General features: G+C 45.5%; 1 protein-coding gene across 1 annotated transcript in view; it reads left to right on the top strand.

Moving 5' to 3' along the window:
* The window catches only part of LOC146960060 (ecto-NOX disulfide-thiol exchanger 1-like), a 40,863-nt gene that overhangs the window by 16,079 nt on the left and 7,588 nt on the right, over nt 1-17,196 (top strand). The window contains exons 6-10 of the mRNA XM_085772661.1: nt 2,723-2,935; nt 6,828-6,934; nt 10,658-10,775; nt 11,884-12,095; nt 16,228-16,335. Coding sequence (XP_085628787.1) covers nt 2,723-2,935; nt 6,828-6,934; nt 10,658-10,775; nt 11,884-12,095; nt 16,228-16,335 — 758 coding nt within the window. The remainder of the gene's footprint in view (nt 1-2,722; nt 2,936-6,827; nt 6,935-10,657; nt 10,776-11,883; nt 12,096-16,227; nt 16,336-17,196) is intronic.

Here is a 17,196-nt window from a genome sequence, read left to right as displayed (position 1 = left end):
GGTTTCAGAAAGGTTTGGGAGACCAAACCGATTGAAAATACTTTATGTAAACACCTCAAACCGTTTCAATTACCCCAAACTGGTTGAAATTCCAACCAGATTGAAGGGGGTGGTTTAAACCTTTTCTAAAGAGATCTGTCTGTCATGTAGGCTATACACTTGAAACGGGTTGATCCCTGGCTGCGATTTAACCAGAACTAGGACTCTGGAGCTGGAGACAAGGGACACATGGAGCTGAGTGATCTCCTCAAACCAGCACCACCTTCTCCTCCACCTACAGCACGGTAGCTTCGTTAGTCACCTGTTGCCAGGCAACACATCACAGAAACTGTTTCACCGAGAAGAAGAGAAAGAAGGAGAAGAAACAGAGAAACAAAGACAGTGTTTGTTCTCAGACCGACGAGTTAGACCATCATGCATTGCAGCCTGTCCACTGTAGCTGTGGAGATGTGGAGGTTTAGGAGTTATTTTTTATTTTAATGTTTATTTAACAGGGACGATACATGCAACATTGCCACAGAAAATGTAAAATGTGATGCAGACAAGACGTCTGGCTTCAGCTACTTTGGCAAGGCAAGGCAATTGCAAGTGTTGTATTGACAATGACTTGAGAGAAATTAATGTTCACATTCCTGCTGCTGCTTAAGCCAGTGTTTAACTTTAACACTAAACCTCTTTAGTTCTGTTTGGGATTTCATTTCTGATGGTAAAGAATTCCATAGGTGTGTATCTACCTTGCACTGAGAGGGATGACATGGAGGTGATGGATGTGTCCTCACCTGTAGATAAACAGCTGTTTCTATAATATAACCTCCTTTACTCTTTAAGCAGCAGCAGCAGCAGCTCATCTCTTCCTGTCTCCTCCTCCTCCATGTTGTTGTATTGAACGCCCCCCCCCCCCCCACCCCTCTCCCCCCTCCACCTGCTGCATAAACAAGCTGTTTCCTGTCTGTTTTGTGTCTGAGGCAGCGTTTGAATTCTTCTCCTCTAACAGCGGAGGAATAAACTCCATTCTTCCTGAGTGGGGTGCGTTCAGCAGCCTCATTGTGCTGGCTCTAATGTGACTGTAATCTGCTGCTGCGTGTGAATGGGGCTTTATCAGAGCGGGGAAAGTGTCTTCTTACAGGTTGTGTTGCAGCGGGTATTGAGCTCATTAAATGCTCTCTAATTCACTCTGTTCTGCCGTCGTCCGTGACGCCGCCGCCGCTGCTGCTCCCGCCGCCGTTCAATTATTATTTAAATGGGGGGAGGCCCGCCGAGGCGCCACGCTCTTTATGACTGAGACCGAGGGTTTTGGTTGAAAAGTCGAAAATCAAAAATGCCTTTTGTGCTCGGTGGCTGTGATGTTAAGTCACGGAGGCGTGAGCAGCGAACGCCCCACAGGAGGGTTGAATCCTCTCTGTTTGTTTAACTGAACGTTAGAGGAGGAGACGAGTCAGTCTGAAGGTCTGCATGGATGGAGGAGAGTTTATGTCATTGGATGTTTGTCGCTTAAATGCACCGTGGGAATCGTATAGTCGACTCCCCCTGAGAGGTTTTTATGTTCACGGATTTGTGACCTTCATCGTCACAGAACCAGAAACTTTAAGTTTAATGTCGAACTGTGAGGAACTTTGATAAGGACGGCATGTTTTCACGAGAATCAAACTGATCAAATACACCCGTCAGCCAATCAGCACCAAACATGTGGAGGCCAAGAGCTAATCCAGCTGTTGATTGGCTGCTCTTCACACAACATGTCTGTGTTAGGGTTAGACCTGAATAAAATATAAAAACTCAAGTCTAATTGTTGTGAGTTGGATCATTAAAGTGTGTAATAATTGTCCAGGTTTATTGGTAAAATCTGAATCTACTACCCATGAATATATCTGTATAAGTGTATAATTGCTATAAAATCAAATGTGTTTGGTTTTCGTTGCCTTATAATTCTTCTTTTATATCTACATATAGCAAGGGTCTTGCTTTAGAAAGCGTCGCCATCTTGCACCGCCATGTTTGTACGGCAGCCTGAATCCAGCCAATCAGAGAGCACGTTTCAAGAGCTTAAAGGGACAACGAGGAGTTTCTCCATCGGCAGAACGAAAAATTCTGCGACAATAAAAAAGTCTCATATTAATGTGGATGAATCTACGTTACCACTTGTTAATGGTCCATTTTAGATAAATCTATGGTTTTGTCTCTATGGTTATTTTGTTATTATTAGTGGTGGTGGAAATGCTGGGCGAGCCGACCAGCGTTTCTTTACTTTCGGTTTCGTGGCGAGTCATGAGAATAACGCCGCCGAATCTCCGTTTATGGTGGGAACTACGACGGTATGTGATCGTCTTCCAACCTCTGACTTTAATTCTTGATGAATGAAAACATGAGTCTGTCTTGCGCCGGTCAAAGAATTTAACGGTGCGGAGGCTCATAAATGTAGTGTGAAGACACTTCGCTTTTCCAAAACTCCTAGTTGTCCCTTTAACATGTTTATTGAGGATGTAAAGTTGGCAATTTTACTGTAACATGGGGGTCTTTGGAGAATGCTGCTTTCTGACACCAGCCCCCAGAGGAAGCCCAGGGGATTGCAGTTTTTTGAACACGGAAGTGACTTCACTTCTCAGACCGACAACTGCCCCCTTGGTTTTACCTCCATTTTACACACTGGACCTTTAATCATCAAAGTCAATGAATCTCTGCTGTTAACGCTGTTGTTTTCCTGTGTGACCTCTCTGACTCCCAGACGACCACATGTTCAGCGAGGCCACGGCGGTGCTGCTGACGTGGATCGACCGCGGCGAGGTGAACCGCCGCACCGCCAACCACTTCTACTCCATGATCCAGTCGGCCAACGGCCACGTGCGGCGGCTGATGGGCGAGAAGGCGCAGCACGAGGAGGAGATGGAGCGCGCCAAGGAGCTGTTCAAGAACGCCCTGCTGGCCATCCTCACCCAGTGTAAGCACTAAGCAGCACTCACCGTTAAACACGCTTATTCACACAGGAGCGACGCACGTTTCCACGGAGACGGAGACCATCGATCATTGTGATAAGTGTCAGATCAGGTGAGAAGGTTTACTCAGACTTAAGGACTCAGTGAGTGAGGACGCTGCTGGACAACGACAGTAGAAACAGTAGAGACAGAGAAGCTGGTCTGACCGGTCCAGATGTCTCAGAGTGGAGACACAGGGAGACGCAGCTCAACAACGACACACAGAGTTCACTGGAGCTATGGGGGGTCAGGTGAGTACGGGTCTGGACTCAGTCTGGTCACAGTCTGGACTCACTCCGGTCTGGACTCGCATTGGTTCAATGGAAGCGCCTCCTGATGGCGGAATATGGGTTTTGCAAAAGCGCCCAAGAACTGACAACTCTGCATTGTTGGTGAATGAGCAGTGTGGTGTTTTCAATAATTTAAGGACATTTATAGATCACCCACGTTAATAGCATCATTGAGGATCCTTTACAGATTAATATTAACACATAGGCTAAAAACACAAGAAAAAACAGTTGTTTACATTAAAGTAGAAGTAAGCGATCCAGTGGTTTTGTCTAACTTCCTGTCAGCCGATGGAGTTAGCAGTCCCCGCCCTCGTCCCTACGTCACCACATTCACGCGCATCCCTTGGCTGCACACACAGAGAGGACCGCCCCTTTATGCCGTTCTCTCTCTTCATTGGATAAAGGTTGTAGGATACAAGGAAGTATACAAGACGTTTTCTCCTCGGCTTACAGCAGAGCAGAGTGACTGACAGACCCGTGTTTCAGACCAAACACTCTATAAGTGATTGCTGTCGGAAGAAAGAACTATTTAAGACTTATATTAACACAAATATTCCGCTTACTTCTGCTTTAATGTTTCTACATTTTCTAATAAACTTATTATAAGTATAATTTGATATGACCAAGACACCTAAAAACAAAAACACGGCCGTTTTCATCAATTTACCAGCAAGTGGGCAACACACATACATTGGAGTGAATGGGTTTTCTGGGGGCTTTTGCAATACCCATATCCTGCCACTCGGGGCGCAAAACCCTTACCACGGGAGTCAATGGTGGTGTCGTTACTCTCTTTTGCTCTAGTCTGGACTCAGTCTGGACTCTGGATGTCTTGATATATGAACTTTGACTTGTTTGCAAAATGTTTGATGAGTGAAGTGAGCGACACATTGAACGGCAGCATGAGACCAGAGTTCCTCCCATCAGGACCGACTCTGGTAGAACCTGGTCCACTCTGGACTCGTGCTGCCGTCATCAGTCCTGTGGAGGGAGGCTGCAGGTGATGTAAGTACAGAGCAGAGGACAGGAGAGAGCAGCTGATCACTGACCCGTCCAGACAGAACATCAACCTGCTGTGGTGCTACAGGTCTGGTTCTGTAGGTCGTAGTTTTGTTCCAGTCTCAGTCCTGGTCCACTTTGGTGGAAGCACTGCAGGTTCCCCTCAACGTTCCTCTCACAGAAACACATGAGGTTCTCTCTGACTATTTCACTAACGTCACATAAAGTTTGACTTTGAATTTGACTCATGTCAAGATGGTTTTTGACAGGATTCTGCTTTGTTTCTTCTGCAGATTAAAGTTTAAGTTTCTCCACAAGAGTTTGTTACTGCTCATCCAGGCTCCATGGCGTCAGCTGCTCAGTTGCCCCGACTCCGGTCCAACTCCGGTCCAACTCTGGTCCAACTCTAGCCTCGTAAACCAGCCTCTCGCGGAAATGCATTTAATTTCATTTCTCAGAGAGTCTGGCCTCATTCCCCCTGTAAGCGTTTGGGGTGGGCGGGAGTAGTAGCATTGACAGACAACTCCATTCAGCCAATCAACAAGTGATGGGGCTTTGCACCAGTTGGTCTGTGTCAATCACAGCGGCGACACTGATTGGCTCGACCTTCTGAGGGCTTCAGGCCAAACGCTTACAGGGGGAATGAGGCCAGACTCTCCGTCGAAATGAAATGAAATGCATTTCCGCGAGAGGCTGGTTTACGAGGCTAGTCCAACTCCGGCCTTACCTTGCCCTGACTCTGGCATTACTCTGGTCTTTCCCTGCCATGACTCCGGCCTTTATCTGGCATTACCATGGCCTTACCCTGTCCTGTCTCTGGCCTTACCCTGTCCTGACTCTGGCCTTACCCTGTCCTGTCTCTGGCCTTACCTTGTCCTTACTCTGGCCTTACTCTATCCTTACTCTGGCCTTACCCTGTCCTGTCTCTGGCCTTACCTTGTCCTTACTCTGGCCTTACCTTGTCCTGTCTCTGGCCTTACCCTGTCCTGTCTCTGGCCTTACTCTGCCCTGTCTCTGTCCTTACCCTGTCCTGTCTCTGGCCTTACCTTGTCCTGTCTCTGGCCTTACCTTGTCCTTACTCTGGCCTTACCTTGTCCTTACTCTGGCCTTACCTTGTCCTTACTCTGGCCTTACCTTGTCCTTACTCTGGCCTTACTCTGGCCTTACCTTGTCCTTACTCTGGCCTTACCTTGTCCTTACTCTGGCCTTACTCTGGCCTTACCTTGTCCTTACTCTGGCCTTACCTTGTCCGTACTCTGGCCTTACTCTGTCCTTACTCTGGCCTTACCTTGTCCTTACTCTGGCCTTACTCTGGCCTTACCTCGTCCTTACTCTGGCCTTACCTTGTCCTTACTCTGTCTTTCTCTGGCCTTACCATGTCCTTACTCTGGCCTTACCTTGTCCTTACTCTGGCCTTACTCTGGCCTTACCTTGTCCTTACTCTGGACTTACCTTGTCCTTACTCTGGCCTTACTCTGGCCTTACCTTGTCCTTACTCTGGCCTTACTCTGGCCTTACCTTGTCCTTACTCTGGCCTTACCTTGTCCTTACTCTGGCCTTACCTTGTCCTTACTCTGGCCTTACTCTGTCCTTACTCTGGCCTTACCATGTCCTTACTCTGGCCTTACCTTGTCCTTACTCTGGCCTTACTTTGTCCTTACTCTGGCCTTACCTTGTCCTTACTCTGGCCTTACTCTGGCCTTACCTTGTCCTTACTCTGGCCTTATCTTGTCCTTACTCTGGCCTTACCTTGTCCTTACTCTGGCCTTATCTTGTCCTTACTCTGGCCTTACCCTGTCATGTCTCTGTCTTTACCCTGTCATGCCTCTGGCCTTACCCAGTCATGTCTCTGTCCTTACCCTGTCCCTACTCTGGCCATACCCAGTCCTGACTCTTGATTTTTAAAACATTATAAACGTTTGGAGGTTCCCGGTAGTCCTGTTTTCGGTTTCCCCCTTTTCTTTCACTTAGGTTTAGTGATTGGTTAGGTAGTCTTAGTTTCGGGGGAGAACACTGGGTACGACGGCCGCTGGCTGGCTCAGTGTTCCCCTCTCTTTTGTTTGTTTTGGCCGGGAACAATCCAACCCATTCGGTTTGTTGCTTTCTTGAGTATTTGTTTGTTTTGAATCAATGAACTTTTGTTATTATTTGGTGGCAACAGTTGTTTCTGATGTTTTCTTTGATGTGTTTCGGGCCGTATGAACCATTCATTTGAGGTCCGTAACAATAAACAATAGAACAATGTTCTGACATTATTCTCTCATTTTGTTTTATGGTTTTTCACATTCCGTCTGCAAATGTGTTGTTTTCATATGTAGCTGTGGGCGACAGAGTAAGACATGACAATATGGAGTTCGACCTGAGCACATGACAACACCTCTCGGCCCCCAACACACACACACCGACACACACCTGTGGTCAGTGTGTCTCTCTCCTGTCTGCTGCTCCAGCCTCAGTCAGTGCTGCAATGCTACATAAACAGCTTGTTTTGTCTTGACCCTCCTCCCCCATCCCTCCTCCTCCTCCTCTTCCTCCCCCTCCTCCTCTTCTTCCTTGTTCACCCCCAAAGTCGAGCAGATCACCGGCGTTTTCTCCGCCGCCACCAGGCAAAAGGCGTGGGACCATTTCTCAAAAGCACAGCGCAAGAACATAGACATTTGGCGCAAACAGTGTGAGGTTGGTAAAGCCTTCTTCTTTTTCTACCCCCCCCCAAACCTCCAAAATCCCCCCTCCCAGAGACTCTCTCCTCCTCTCTGCTGTCAGGAGACACAGTGACAGACGAGCTGTTGTAGTCAGTGGCCCTGCTGTTGTTTTTCTGGATCACACACACACACACACACACACACACACTAGTCTTCCCTGCAGCGGAGATGTACAGATCTGACGCCTCCTCCTCCAAAGTGTGAGGCGCTGCTGCTATGGCAACAGTGATTGTCAGGGTTAAGCTTCTGATCAATTATTAATATCCTGAGTCAAATCTAGAAAACAAAACAAGTGTTTTCTAAGGCAGGGAGGGGCATGTGGGGGGGGGGGGGGGCACATTGTCATCTCAGGCGACAGTCAAGGCCGCACAGCAACAACACACAGTGGATTATATTATGGCAAGCAGATTTAACATTTAAAAGCTAAGTTTGACTATCCAGAATTAACATTGTAGATATCAACAACGTCTTTCTGACTAGTCGTAATTACATTTTGAATAGTTGGATTTTTTATTCCAGATATCTGTAATTCAGTTTTGCCTAGTCAAAAAGAACATTTCAGATCCGCAACTACATTCTTCCTATCCACAATTGTGATTTCAGATATCCACAACTACGTTCTTTCTATAGGACAAATGATGTCACTTTTGCCATTCATGTGTATGGGGTTTGTCATTACAGATATCTACAATTCAGTTGCGGATATCCGCTATGTGAATTACAGATATCTGTAACTGAATTACGACTAGTACGAATTCCAGTTTGAGATATCTACAATTTGATTCTGACTAGTCATAATTCCAGTTACAGAAATCTACAACGTCATTTCGCCTAGTCAAAACTTAATTTAAGATATCCAAAAAGGGACATGTAGATGAATTAAAGATATCTTGAACTGGAATTATGATTAGTCAGAATCAAATTGTAGATATCTCAAACTGGAATTCGTACTAGCTGTAATCCAGTTACATATATCTGTAATTCACATAGTGGATATCTGCAACTGAATTGTAGGTATCTGTTATGACAAACCCCATGCACATGAATGGCAACAGTAAAAGTGACGTCATTTGTCCTAGGAAGAACGTAGTTGCAGATATCTGAAATGTTCTTTTTGACTAGAGGTAAAACATATCTACAACACACATCCAGTCTGGCTTTTAAATGTTAAAATGGCTTGCCATAGTGGATTGGAGCTGTGTGTGAGTGTGCGTGTGTGTGAGTGAGTGTGAAGCACAGTTCATGTTATTGCCACAGTCCCGCGGTGTGAAAGCCCCTCCCCTAACGGCTAGTATCCATGGTAAGTCTATGTACTCATGTCTCTATAGCAACAGCCTTGGGTTGTGCTGCTGAGTGTGTGTGTGTGTGTGTGTGTGTGTGTGTGTGTGTGTGTGTGTGTGTGTGTGTGGAGACGCCGGCGGAGCTGCAGAGACGGGACATTACTCTGTCAGACGAGACGTGTTGCTGTGAAACCATCACAGCTGACAAATGAAGAGATAATGGATATGGCAGCAGCCATAACGAGATGTGATTAGGCTGCAGCCGGCGGACGCTCCGTCCCTCTGCTCCCGTCTCCGCACACGGTCACGGAGGAAGCAACAGGAAGTGTGATGTCACCCAGCTTTAAAAAGAAATGACCACTCACATCTGAAACAACTCGTAGACCAATCAAAGATTAATCAGCCACTATCGTTAAAGCTCCATATGGTGTAAAGGTAGATGTTTGTATTAAAGCTCCTTCAGTATAAAGGTAGATGTCCACAGGGTATCCGCGGGGTCTGAAATTTGAAAATCTAAATTTTAGGCCTTAAAATGTCTTAAATTTGTTGAATTATTGTGTTCAAATCTTAAATAATTTTAAACAGGTCTTAAATTTTCTTATGCCCACCACTCACTCGCATTTGCCCCTAAAAAAATACATGTGCGAACCGGGAAAATCACACACAAAAAAAATCGCTACCGCAAATGCTCAATAAAATGCTCCTGCAACACTTCATTGTGCTTTATTGAATGTATTTTCAACTACAAACAAGTCTAACACGCAACTTATATACTGTATTTCAATCAATTTCTAATTTTGTGAGTCCGCATTTCTTTTGTACATTTTTCATTTGTCATGATAGGTCTTAAATTTCATCCAAAATGGTCTTAAAAAGTCTTAAATTTGAGCTGGTGAAACCTGCAGAGACCCTGGTCCATGTGTAGTGTGATTATAAAGCAGCTCTAGGTTCTATATTAATACTGTGAAAATATCAAAGCCTCAGTCCACAGAGAAATGCACACAGCCTGTATTCAGAAACTGAGCCTTAAAACCAGCCGTCAGGACTTCCTGTCACTTTGTGATGTCACAACTAAGCCCCGCCCCCTCACCACCTGGATGACACCATCCAACAACTTTGCAGGATTTTAGTTTCTCTGAGTGTTTTATTATGAAATCTGCTCTGTTTTTAATTGGATCACTTCAGAAAACAGTCACTCCAATCAGAAGAGAGGCTCAGAGCCTCCTCCTCTCTTCTGATTGGCTGACACCGACCTGTTGCTACTAGAACTCCAGAGAGGAGCTGAGAGAGGAAACATGGAGCAAAAATAGATCTAGATATTGATGCCCTTGTAAACAACAAGGCTGCAGAATTTTAAACGTCGGGTATTTCATTTTATGTCTCTTTTTTTTTTTTTTTTAGACAAAATGATTCATTGATTATTTAGAACGAGCTTCCTGGCAGCAGAGAAACACTCAACATTAAAGGGATAGTTCACCCAAAATTGAAATTTACAGGGGGTCTCGGCGTAGCAGTGCATGTCCATATGACGGTTGCAAATGGATACCAACTGTCTTCGTAACAAAAAGACACACCAAAAAACATCCAAATACCTCCATGCTGCTCGTATGTAATGTCCGTCTTGTATTGAAGCCCCGAAATGCGAAATTGTCCCGAAAAAAATTAAATAAGTCTATATTTCAAGCTTGTTTTGTAGCGGAAGCTCCTCTTCCCAGTTCGTCAAATTTGGATGAACCGGGAAGAGGAGCTTCGAGAAGCTTCTGCTACAAACAAGCTTGAAATATAGACTTATTTAATTTTTTCCGGGACAATTTCGCATTTCGGGGCTTCAATACAAGAGGGACATTACATACGAGCAGCATGGAGGTATTTGGATGTTTTTTGGTGTGTCTTTTTGTTACGAAGACAGTTGGTATCCATTTGCAACCGTTATATGGACATGCACTGCTACGTCGAGACCCCCTGTAACTCAGAGAAGCCACGGAGGACTCTGAAACTTCTCCCAGCCCTTAGTCCACATGAGGGGGAGGAGATAACGAGTGAAATTTGAATTTTGGGTGAACTATTCCCTTAACACCATGTCTGGCTGTGTATGTATTTTTTAATATAAAGTCTGTTCTCCGAGGCTCCAGAGGCAGAATGTGAGCGTCACCTCGACTGAGAACAGAAATGTTGGTTTCATGTTCTGAGCTGATAAACTAGAACCTCACACAGCCCCGGGCCGGTTCACTGCAAACAAACAGTTAAAAGACCATTTTGCATGATCCCCACATTTTACACCCCACTACCCCACGGTAAATATGGCTCCGTCCTCGTGCTCGATGAGCTGTGTGTGTAGGTGTGTGAGTCTGTAGGTGTGTGTTTTATCTCTGAGGACACTGTCACTGTCACTGTGTGTGTGTGTTGTGGTGTTTCAGGAGCTGAGGAACGCTCACAGCGAGGAGATCATGGGCATCAGACGGGAGGAGGAGATGGAGATGTCGGACGACGACCTGGACGAGAATCCCTGCAAGAGGATCCGCATGGAGGAGAACGGTACGACACGACAACAACATGGCTGACAACAGACGTAACATACAGGACGTTTACATAGACTCCAATATCCTGGATTTGATCGATTGATTTGATTGATTTTTGTGTTTGTGCATTTAACATCGTAATTTCAGAGGAATCTGTTTTTGCTACCTGGAGAACTCCGAAAGAAAACGGTGGCATGTTTAGTTTTTTAGTTTTTTATTTGCACAGCAGAAGACCAGAGTTTGCGTTATTCGAGCCGTACTTTTATTTTGAAAGGGGTCTGGCTGCAGACTCCGGGTCACAGAGAAGAGACTAAAGCTGCGTTCACACCGGACCTTTTGTTTTTCGAACAAGCGATGAGTTTACACCAGTATCCTGGTTTCTGAACTCTGCGCCTGTGATGTTTATTTAACACAAATTGCAACGATTTTGAAGTCTTCCTCTGCGGGTTTGACGCTGTTAATGCAAACAAGTCGCTCTGTCGCTCGAGATGAGAAATCCCAACTCTCCGGCCGTCAGTCGCTCGTCGCTCAGCTCTGATTGGCTGCCGTAATCCCGGTGGTGCCGGTGTAAACAGAGACACATGACAGTGGGCATGACGTCATCAAAGCGAAAATGTGAGTCTGTGGCTCTGTGACAAATTGACGAGCGACTGCAGCTGAGTGACGCGGCAGTTTTTCGGAGCGATTCGAGCGACAGAATAAACACAAAACAAAAATAAAAGGTCCGGTGTGAACGCACCTTAACAGGAAATGGAGAAAGGAGTTCTCCATGGAGGTTTTTTAATTCCCAGTTTCCATTTACAAACACGTCAAATTAAATAAATAATGGAAAATGGATAACGATTCGTTTTCCGTTTTTCGTTTTGTATTACTGTATCAAAGAAAAAACGGGAAACGGTTCATTTTCCATTTTGGTTTTGTTAGTGCAAATAAAGGGGGACGTGAATAACCAGGTTTCTCTATGTTGATGTAAACACAGTGAGTCAGTTAAAATCAACTCGAGGCTGAAAACAACTTTAACTTGATGAATCCTCAAATAAACAAGCTTCTCTCTGTGTGTGTGTGTGTGTGTGTGTGTGTGTGTGTGTGTGTGTGTGTTTCTGTGTGTGTGTGTGTGTGTGTAGGAGTGTGTGAGCAGACGGCGTCGCTGCGGGAGGAGAACGACTCCCTGCGCTGGCAGCTGGACTCGTACCGGAGCGAGGTGGAGCTGATGAGGAAGGAGCAGAGTCGACCCAGTCGCCACGACGACGACGCACACGCACACGCACACAGACACACACACAGTCCAGAGGCTCAGATCCAGCTGCTGCAGCAGAGCATGGTCAGCATGCAGCAGGTAGGCTGCCATGACGACCACCACTCTTCATCCTCCTCTTCCTCCTTTCTCCTCCTCCTTCTCCTCTTAGTCTTGTTATTCCTCTTCCTCTTCCTCCTCCTTTCCTCCAACTCTTCCTCTTCTTCCTACTCTTCCTCCTCTCTCCTCTTCCTCTTCTTCCTCCTCTCTCCTTTGCCTCTTCCTCTCCCACATCCTCCTCCTCCTTCTCTTCCTCCTCCTCTCTCTCCTCCTCCTCTTCCTCCTCTCCTCATCCTCTTTCCTCTTCCTCCTCCTCTTCCTCTTCCTCCTCCTCCTCTCTCCTCCTCCTCCTCCTCCTCTTCCACCTCCTCCTCTTCCTCCGTTCTCCTTCTTTCCTCCTCCTCTTCCTTCTCCCCCTGCTCTTCAACGTCTTCCTCCTCTCCATCCTCCTCTCTCCTCCCCCTCCTCTTCCTTTTCCTCCTCCTCCTCTTTATCTTCCTCCTCCTCTCTCCTCTCTCCTCTTCCTCCTCTCTTCCCTTCTCCTCCTCTTCCTCCCCTACTCCTCCCCTCTCCTCTTCCTCCTCTTCCCTCCTCCTCTTATCAGTTTCTGATGTTCAGACTGAGCTGCTCCACAGCCGCCATCTTGTCCGTTCCTGACTCCGCCCCCTCACCCAGAAGGAGGAGGTAGATTGTGTCGTCTAATGAGTCAGTTAACCAATCACAGAGAGGTCCGTCATAGAGGCTCCGCCCCCTCGGCCCTCTACACCTGTATAGGCGGTTTCACACTGCCACGGTTCTGGTTCTGGCACACCAGTTAGTGGAACCAAGGTGGGAGGACGTCATTCCGCGTCACACAGGCGGAAGTAACCACAGCAACGGGTCTTTCCGAAACAGCAAACTACTGTACTACTTACTTTTAATATGTTTTCATGTGAGAAAGTAACTGTTTAGATCCCAAATATACGGCCAGTTTATCCAAACGACGGCTGTTTAGAAGTTTGCTCCGATGTTTTTTGGAGAAGTGAAGCTCCACAACATAGAAACAGCAGCCGGTCTGCAGAGCTGCTCGGCCGGCCAACCTCCGTCATCATCCCGGGGGAGAAAACCATCGCTAATTAACTTACCCGCAGGTTTTTAGAGGTTTACCACCGGCTGGTTAAATTATTTCTAGGAGATAAATGTTGGTCTCATTGATGAAATTTAACAATTGTGGCAGTAGCATTAGTTAGTTTGAATGTAAAGTGAAGCTTCCTGTGTGGACAGAGCTGCGCTGCCTCGGGGCTCTGGAGCCTACGGACACAAACCACCACATTTACAAAAATAAATAAATGTTTTACAATGAACCGATCAGTCTGCATTAAGTTTTATTTTACTAAGCTACTGTATATAACATGGTTATGGTTTCCAGCTGCTTTCCTGCTTGTCTTAAGTGACTCACGCCCACTGATGATGTCACGGTTCGCAAGGAAAAATCAACTATTTTTTGGTTTCACTGCAAACCGACTTTTCAGGTTCTGAACCAATTATTTTTTCAGTCTGAACACGCCGGCCGGTTCAAAGTTGCGTTCGGGAACCAGAACCGTGCCGGAGCCCTGCCAGTGTGAAACCGCTATATTATATGTTGTGGTTAATAAACAGGAAGTGGAGACTGACTCACTCTAGTGGTCAGGAGAGGAACTGCAGCCGCTACAATCCATCGTACAGATCTACGTTGTTTTCACAATATAATTTCATCATAATTTTTATTTATAGTGAGTTGATATTTACAGAACCTGTTTTATGTGACTCGTCTGAACCGAGGGAACAGGTGACACAAACAGGAAGCGACAGCAGCGGCGTGACGTTTCCCCCACGCTGTGACACACTCACACCCGGCCAGAGAGAGTGTGTGTGTGTGTGTGTGTGTGTGTGTGTGTGTCGTCTCTAACGCGTCTCGTTTTATCAGCGCTGTCACTTCAGATGGAGGGAGACAGGAAGTCGAGTCGAGTCAGGCGAAGTCGCCGTGCTGCTGCTTCTCTATGGGATCAGTGTGTGAGCAAGGGATTATTATGGGATGTCAACGCTGCTGACACACACACTGTTGTTGTTTTTGTGTTTGATTGATTGAGGGGAAGCAAAGTGGAGTCGACTCCCTGCTGATGAAACCACACACACACACACACACACACACTAGAGGTTGCATGACTTCACATTTTTTAAAGTCGACTCTAACGTTATGAAAGTCGAGTCGACTCGAATGACGTCATTCATATTTTTCCCATCATAACTAAAATCACAGGAGGAGGGAAAAGCTTTGCAACAATCTGTTTCACTGACAGAAACTAGTACAGAGCAGCAGCTTTAGAAACAACAAGCTGTAAATCAGTTAGTTTTTTTTTGTAACATACACTCCTATGCAAGTGCAAAAGAAAATACTGCAGCTTTTGTCTGTTAAACAATTAGGGAGGAAAACGACACACAGGCCTCGTCACCATCACAGTCCTGTCACTCACAGTTTTTGTCGATCCTGGTTGGTTGTTGATATGTACTGCAAAAACTCAAATATCTTACCAAGAATATTATTCTAGTCAAAACAAATCTCATTCTACTTAAAATAAGACTAATCACATTAAAAAGCAGCTTGTTTTTAGACACTTTTCACTTTTTTCAAGCAGATTTTCACTTGAAATAAGTAGAAAAATCTGATAGTGGAGCAAGTTTTTCTTTCTTATTACAGGCACAAAAAACTTGCTTTCACTGGCAGATTTTTCTACTTATTTCAAGTGAAAATTAGTTTGAAACAAGTGAAAACTGTGTAAAAATAAGTTCATTTTTAGGTGATGAGTCTTATTTTAAGTGGAAAGAGATTAGTTTTGACTAGAAATGAGACATTTTGACAAGAAATAAGACAAATATTCTTGGAAAGATGTAGAGTTTTTGCAGTGTGAGCTGAGTTTTTTCTTTTTAAATTACTGGCTTATTCGGCTGCTGAGATTCAAGATTCAAGATAGATTCATTCATTCACAGTCATTGTATGGTTGATACAACGAAATTACATTGCACTCAATATGCTGGGCTCAATATAAAAACAATTAAATACTCTAGTAAAATTAAAAAGTATACTCATCCATACATCGTCTCATCCATTCAGTCACATTCACGTCATCATACAGCACACCATTTACTCAGTACCTTGTATGCATTAAAAACGAGACAGTGAAAGTGCATATGCTGTGTATGGTACAAAGTGCAATGCATTTTGTGAGTTCTTGCTGTTATGTTGGCAGATGTTGGTGGATCTGTTTCAGGTCAGTGTTGAATATGGTAATGGCCTTGGGGTAGAAACTGTTTATGAATCTTGTGGTGCGTGTTCTGATGGACCTGTAACGTTTCCCTGAGGGCAACAGGATACGTGGCATTTACTAAACAGTAAACTACCAATAGACTAAATAACGAGCTCCCGTACAAAGAGTGCTGAGCCGCTGCGTGTACACGCGCCGGCATCTTAATGCTGGTTTGCTGTGGTGCGCAAGTGTTTTTTTTTTTTCAATGAAAAGCGATGCGCTAGTGTTACAGGCTACTTTTTTTTCCATCAACGATCCGCGGAGCGATCACGGATCAACACTGATCCATTGCACCACGACTGGCTCTACGTCCTCACTTTAAACACTCTCACCTAGAATAATATTAATAACCAAGTTCACCAAGGACGTGAATTCAGCAATAGAAGACGATTGAAATCAATTAGGGTGACGGATTATCTTCATTCAGCCACTCAGCTGTTGTTTCAAGCAGCTCTCCTCTTGTATGGTCACATGTCGACGTCAAGCTCAAAACGTCGTTGTGGAGCAGTAAAGTCGACCAATCGACTACTCGACTAGTCTGTGTAACCCCTAACCACACACACACACACCGATGGGATGTTACGGACTCTTCAACCTCCGTTTTAAAACGCGCCACAGACATAAACCCAGTGGGCGGAGCCTCAGAGGTGGCGGCCATATTTGTTTCCACTGTGCGCTCTGAAGGAGGAAGCCCCTCCCCCACCCGAGGCTCCTGATAAATCACCAGGAGCAACAACTAACACCTGTAGCTGTCGCCACGGAAACCTCTGTCTGTAAGATTAATGTGTGTGTGTGTGTGTGTGTGTGTGTGTGTGTGTGTGTGTGTGTGTGTGTGTGTGTGTGTGTTGCAGCAACTCCTGAGTCTGCAGGAGAAGCTGAGCAGTAAGGAGTTGGAGCTGGAGCAGGCCAGAGAGGAGCACCGCTACCTGGAGGGGGAGGTGCTCACCCTCAGGGACAAGGTGGGTAACCCCCCCACACACACATATAGATCTATATATGACCAATGACACGGCGGCAAAGCCACACGGCCGCCATCTTGGCTCAGTCAACCTGAATGTTCTACTAAAATAATATAATATTGATTGATTTTAAAACAGTTTGCTTTGCAATGAACGTCACAAATTCAGTTATGATGCTGATACTTAAAGGACAATTCCGGGCAAATTCACCTCGGGGCTGTATGTTCCTAACATTTTAGGTCTAAAAGAAGGAATCTGAAGATTTTCAGTTTAATGTCTCCTGTTTTGTGGTAGTTGTGTCTGTCCCCACATCGCCACGGCAGCGATGAATGGGAGCGGATTGAAGTTCCGCTGTTTAGGCTGTTTCCATCCCTCAAAGCCACAGACAGCGTCAGATGGAGACTCAAACATGCAGCCAGAAGTTTATTTACTTCAACAAGCCGACATGTTTGTAAAACTAGATCTAATTCAAAGTCTGGCGGAGTCGAGACCCACGTTGTGTTATTATCTCATAGCGTGGTGAATGTGCAGCTCACAACTTGTCCACCAGAGCGTTGTGGAGTTGTTGGATTGTGTATTTGATGAGTTTGATGAGGGAAACCAAGAAATCCCATAATGAGCCTCTGTAGCGTAGCTCTGAGCAGCTCACGGCTCTGCTCCGCCGTTCTAAAAACAGCTTGCACCGACAATTAAAGGTAACGAACCTACTGCTAAAACTATAGGGATTATGGCGATGGGCCAATTTGACAAAATGGTGAACTATCCCTTTAACAGGAGCCTTTACACTGAGCTGAAACACCACACTTAGTTAGATTATATGTGCGATCCTCTTTAATCATCAGTGCAATGAATCTTGGGATA

Source organism: Trachurus japonicus, unplaced genomic scaffold (assembly GCF_045865225.1).
Source record: "Trachurus japonicus isolate A0001 unplaced genomic scaffold, Traja_1.0 AP030749.1".
Classification (NCBI taxonomy): Eukaryota; Metazoa; Chordata; class Actinopteri; order Carangiformes; family Carangidae; genus Trachurus; species Trachurus japonicus.
The sequence above is the reverse complement of the archived record's forward strand: the minus strand, read 5'-3'. Positions and strand labels throughout refer to the sequence as shown.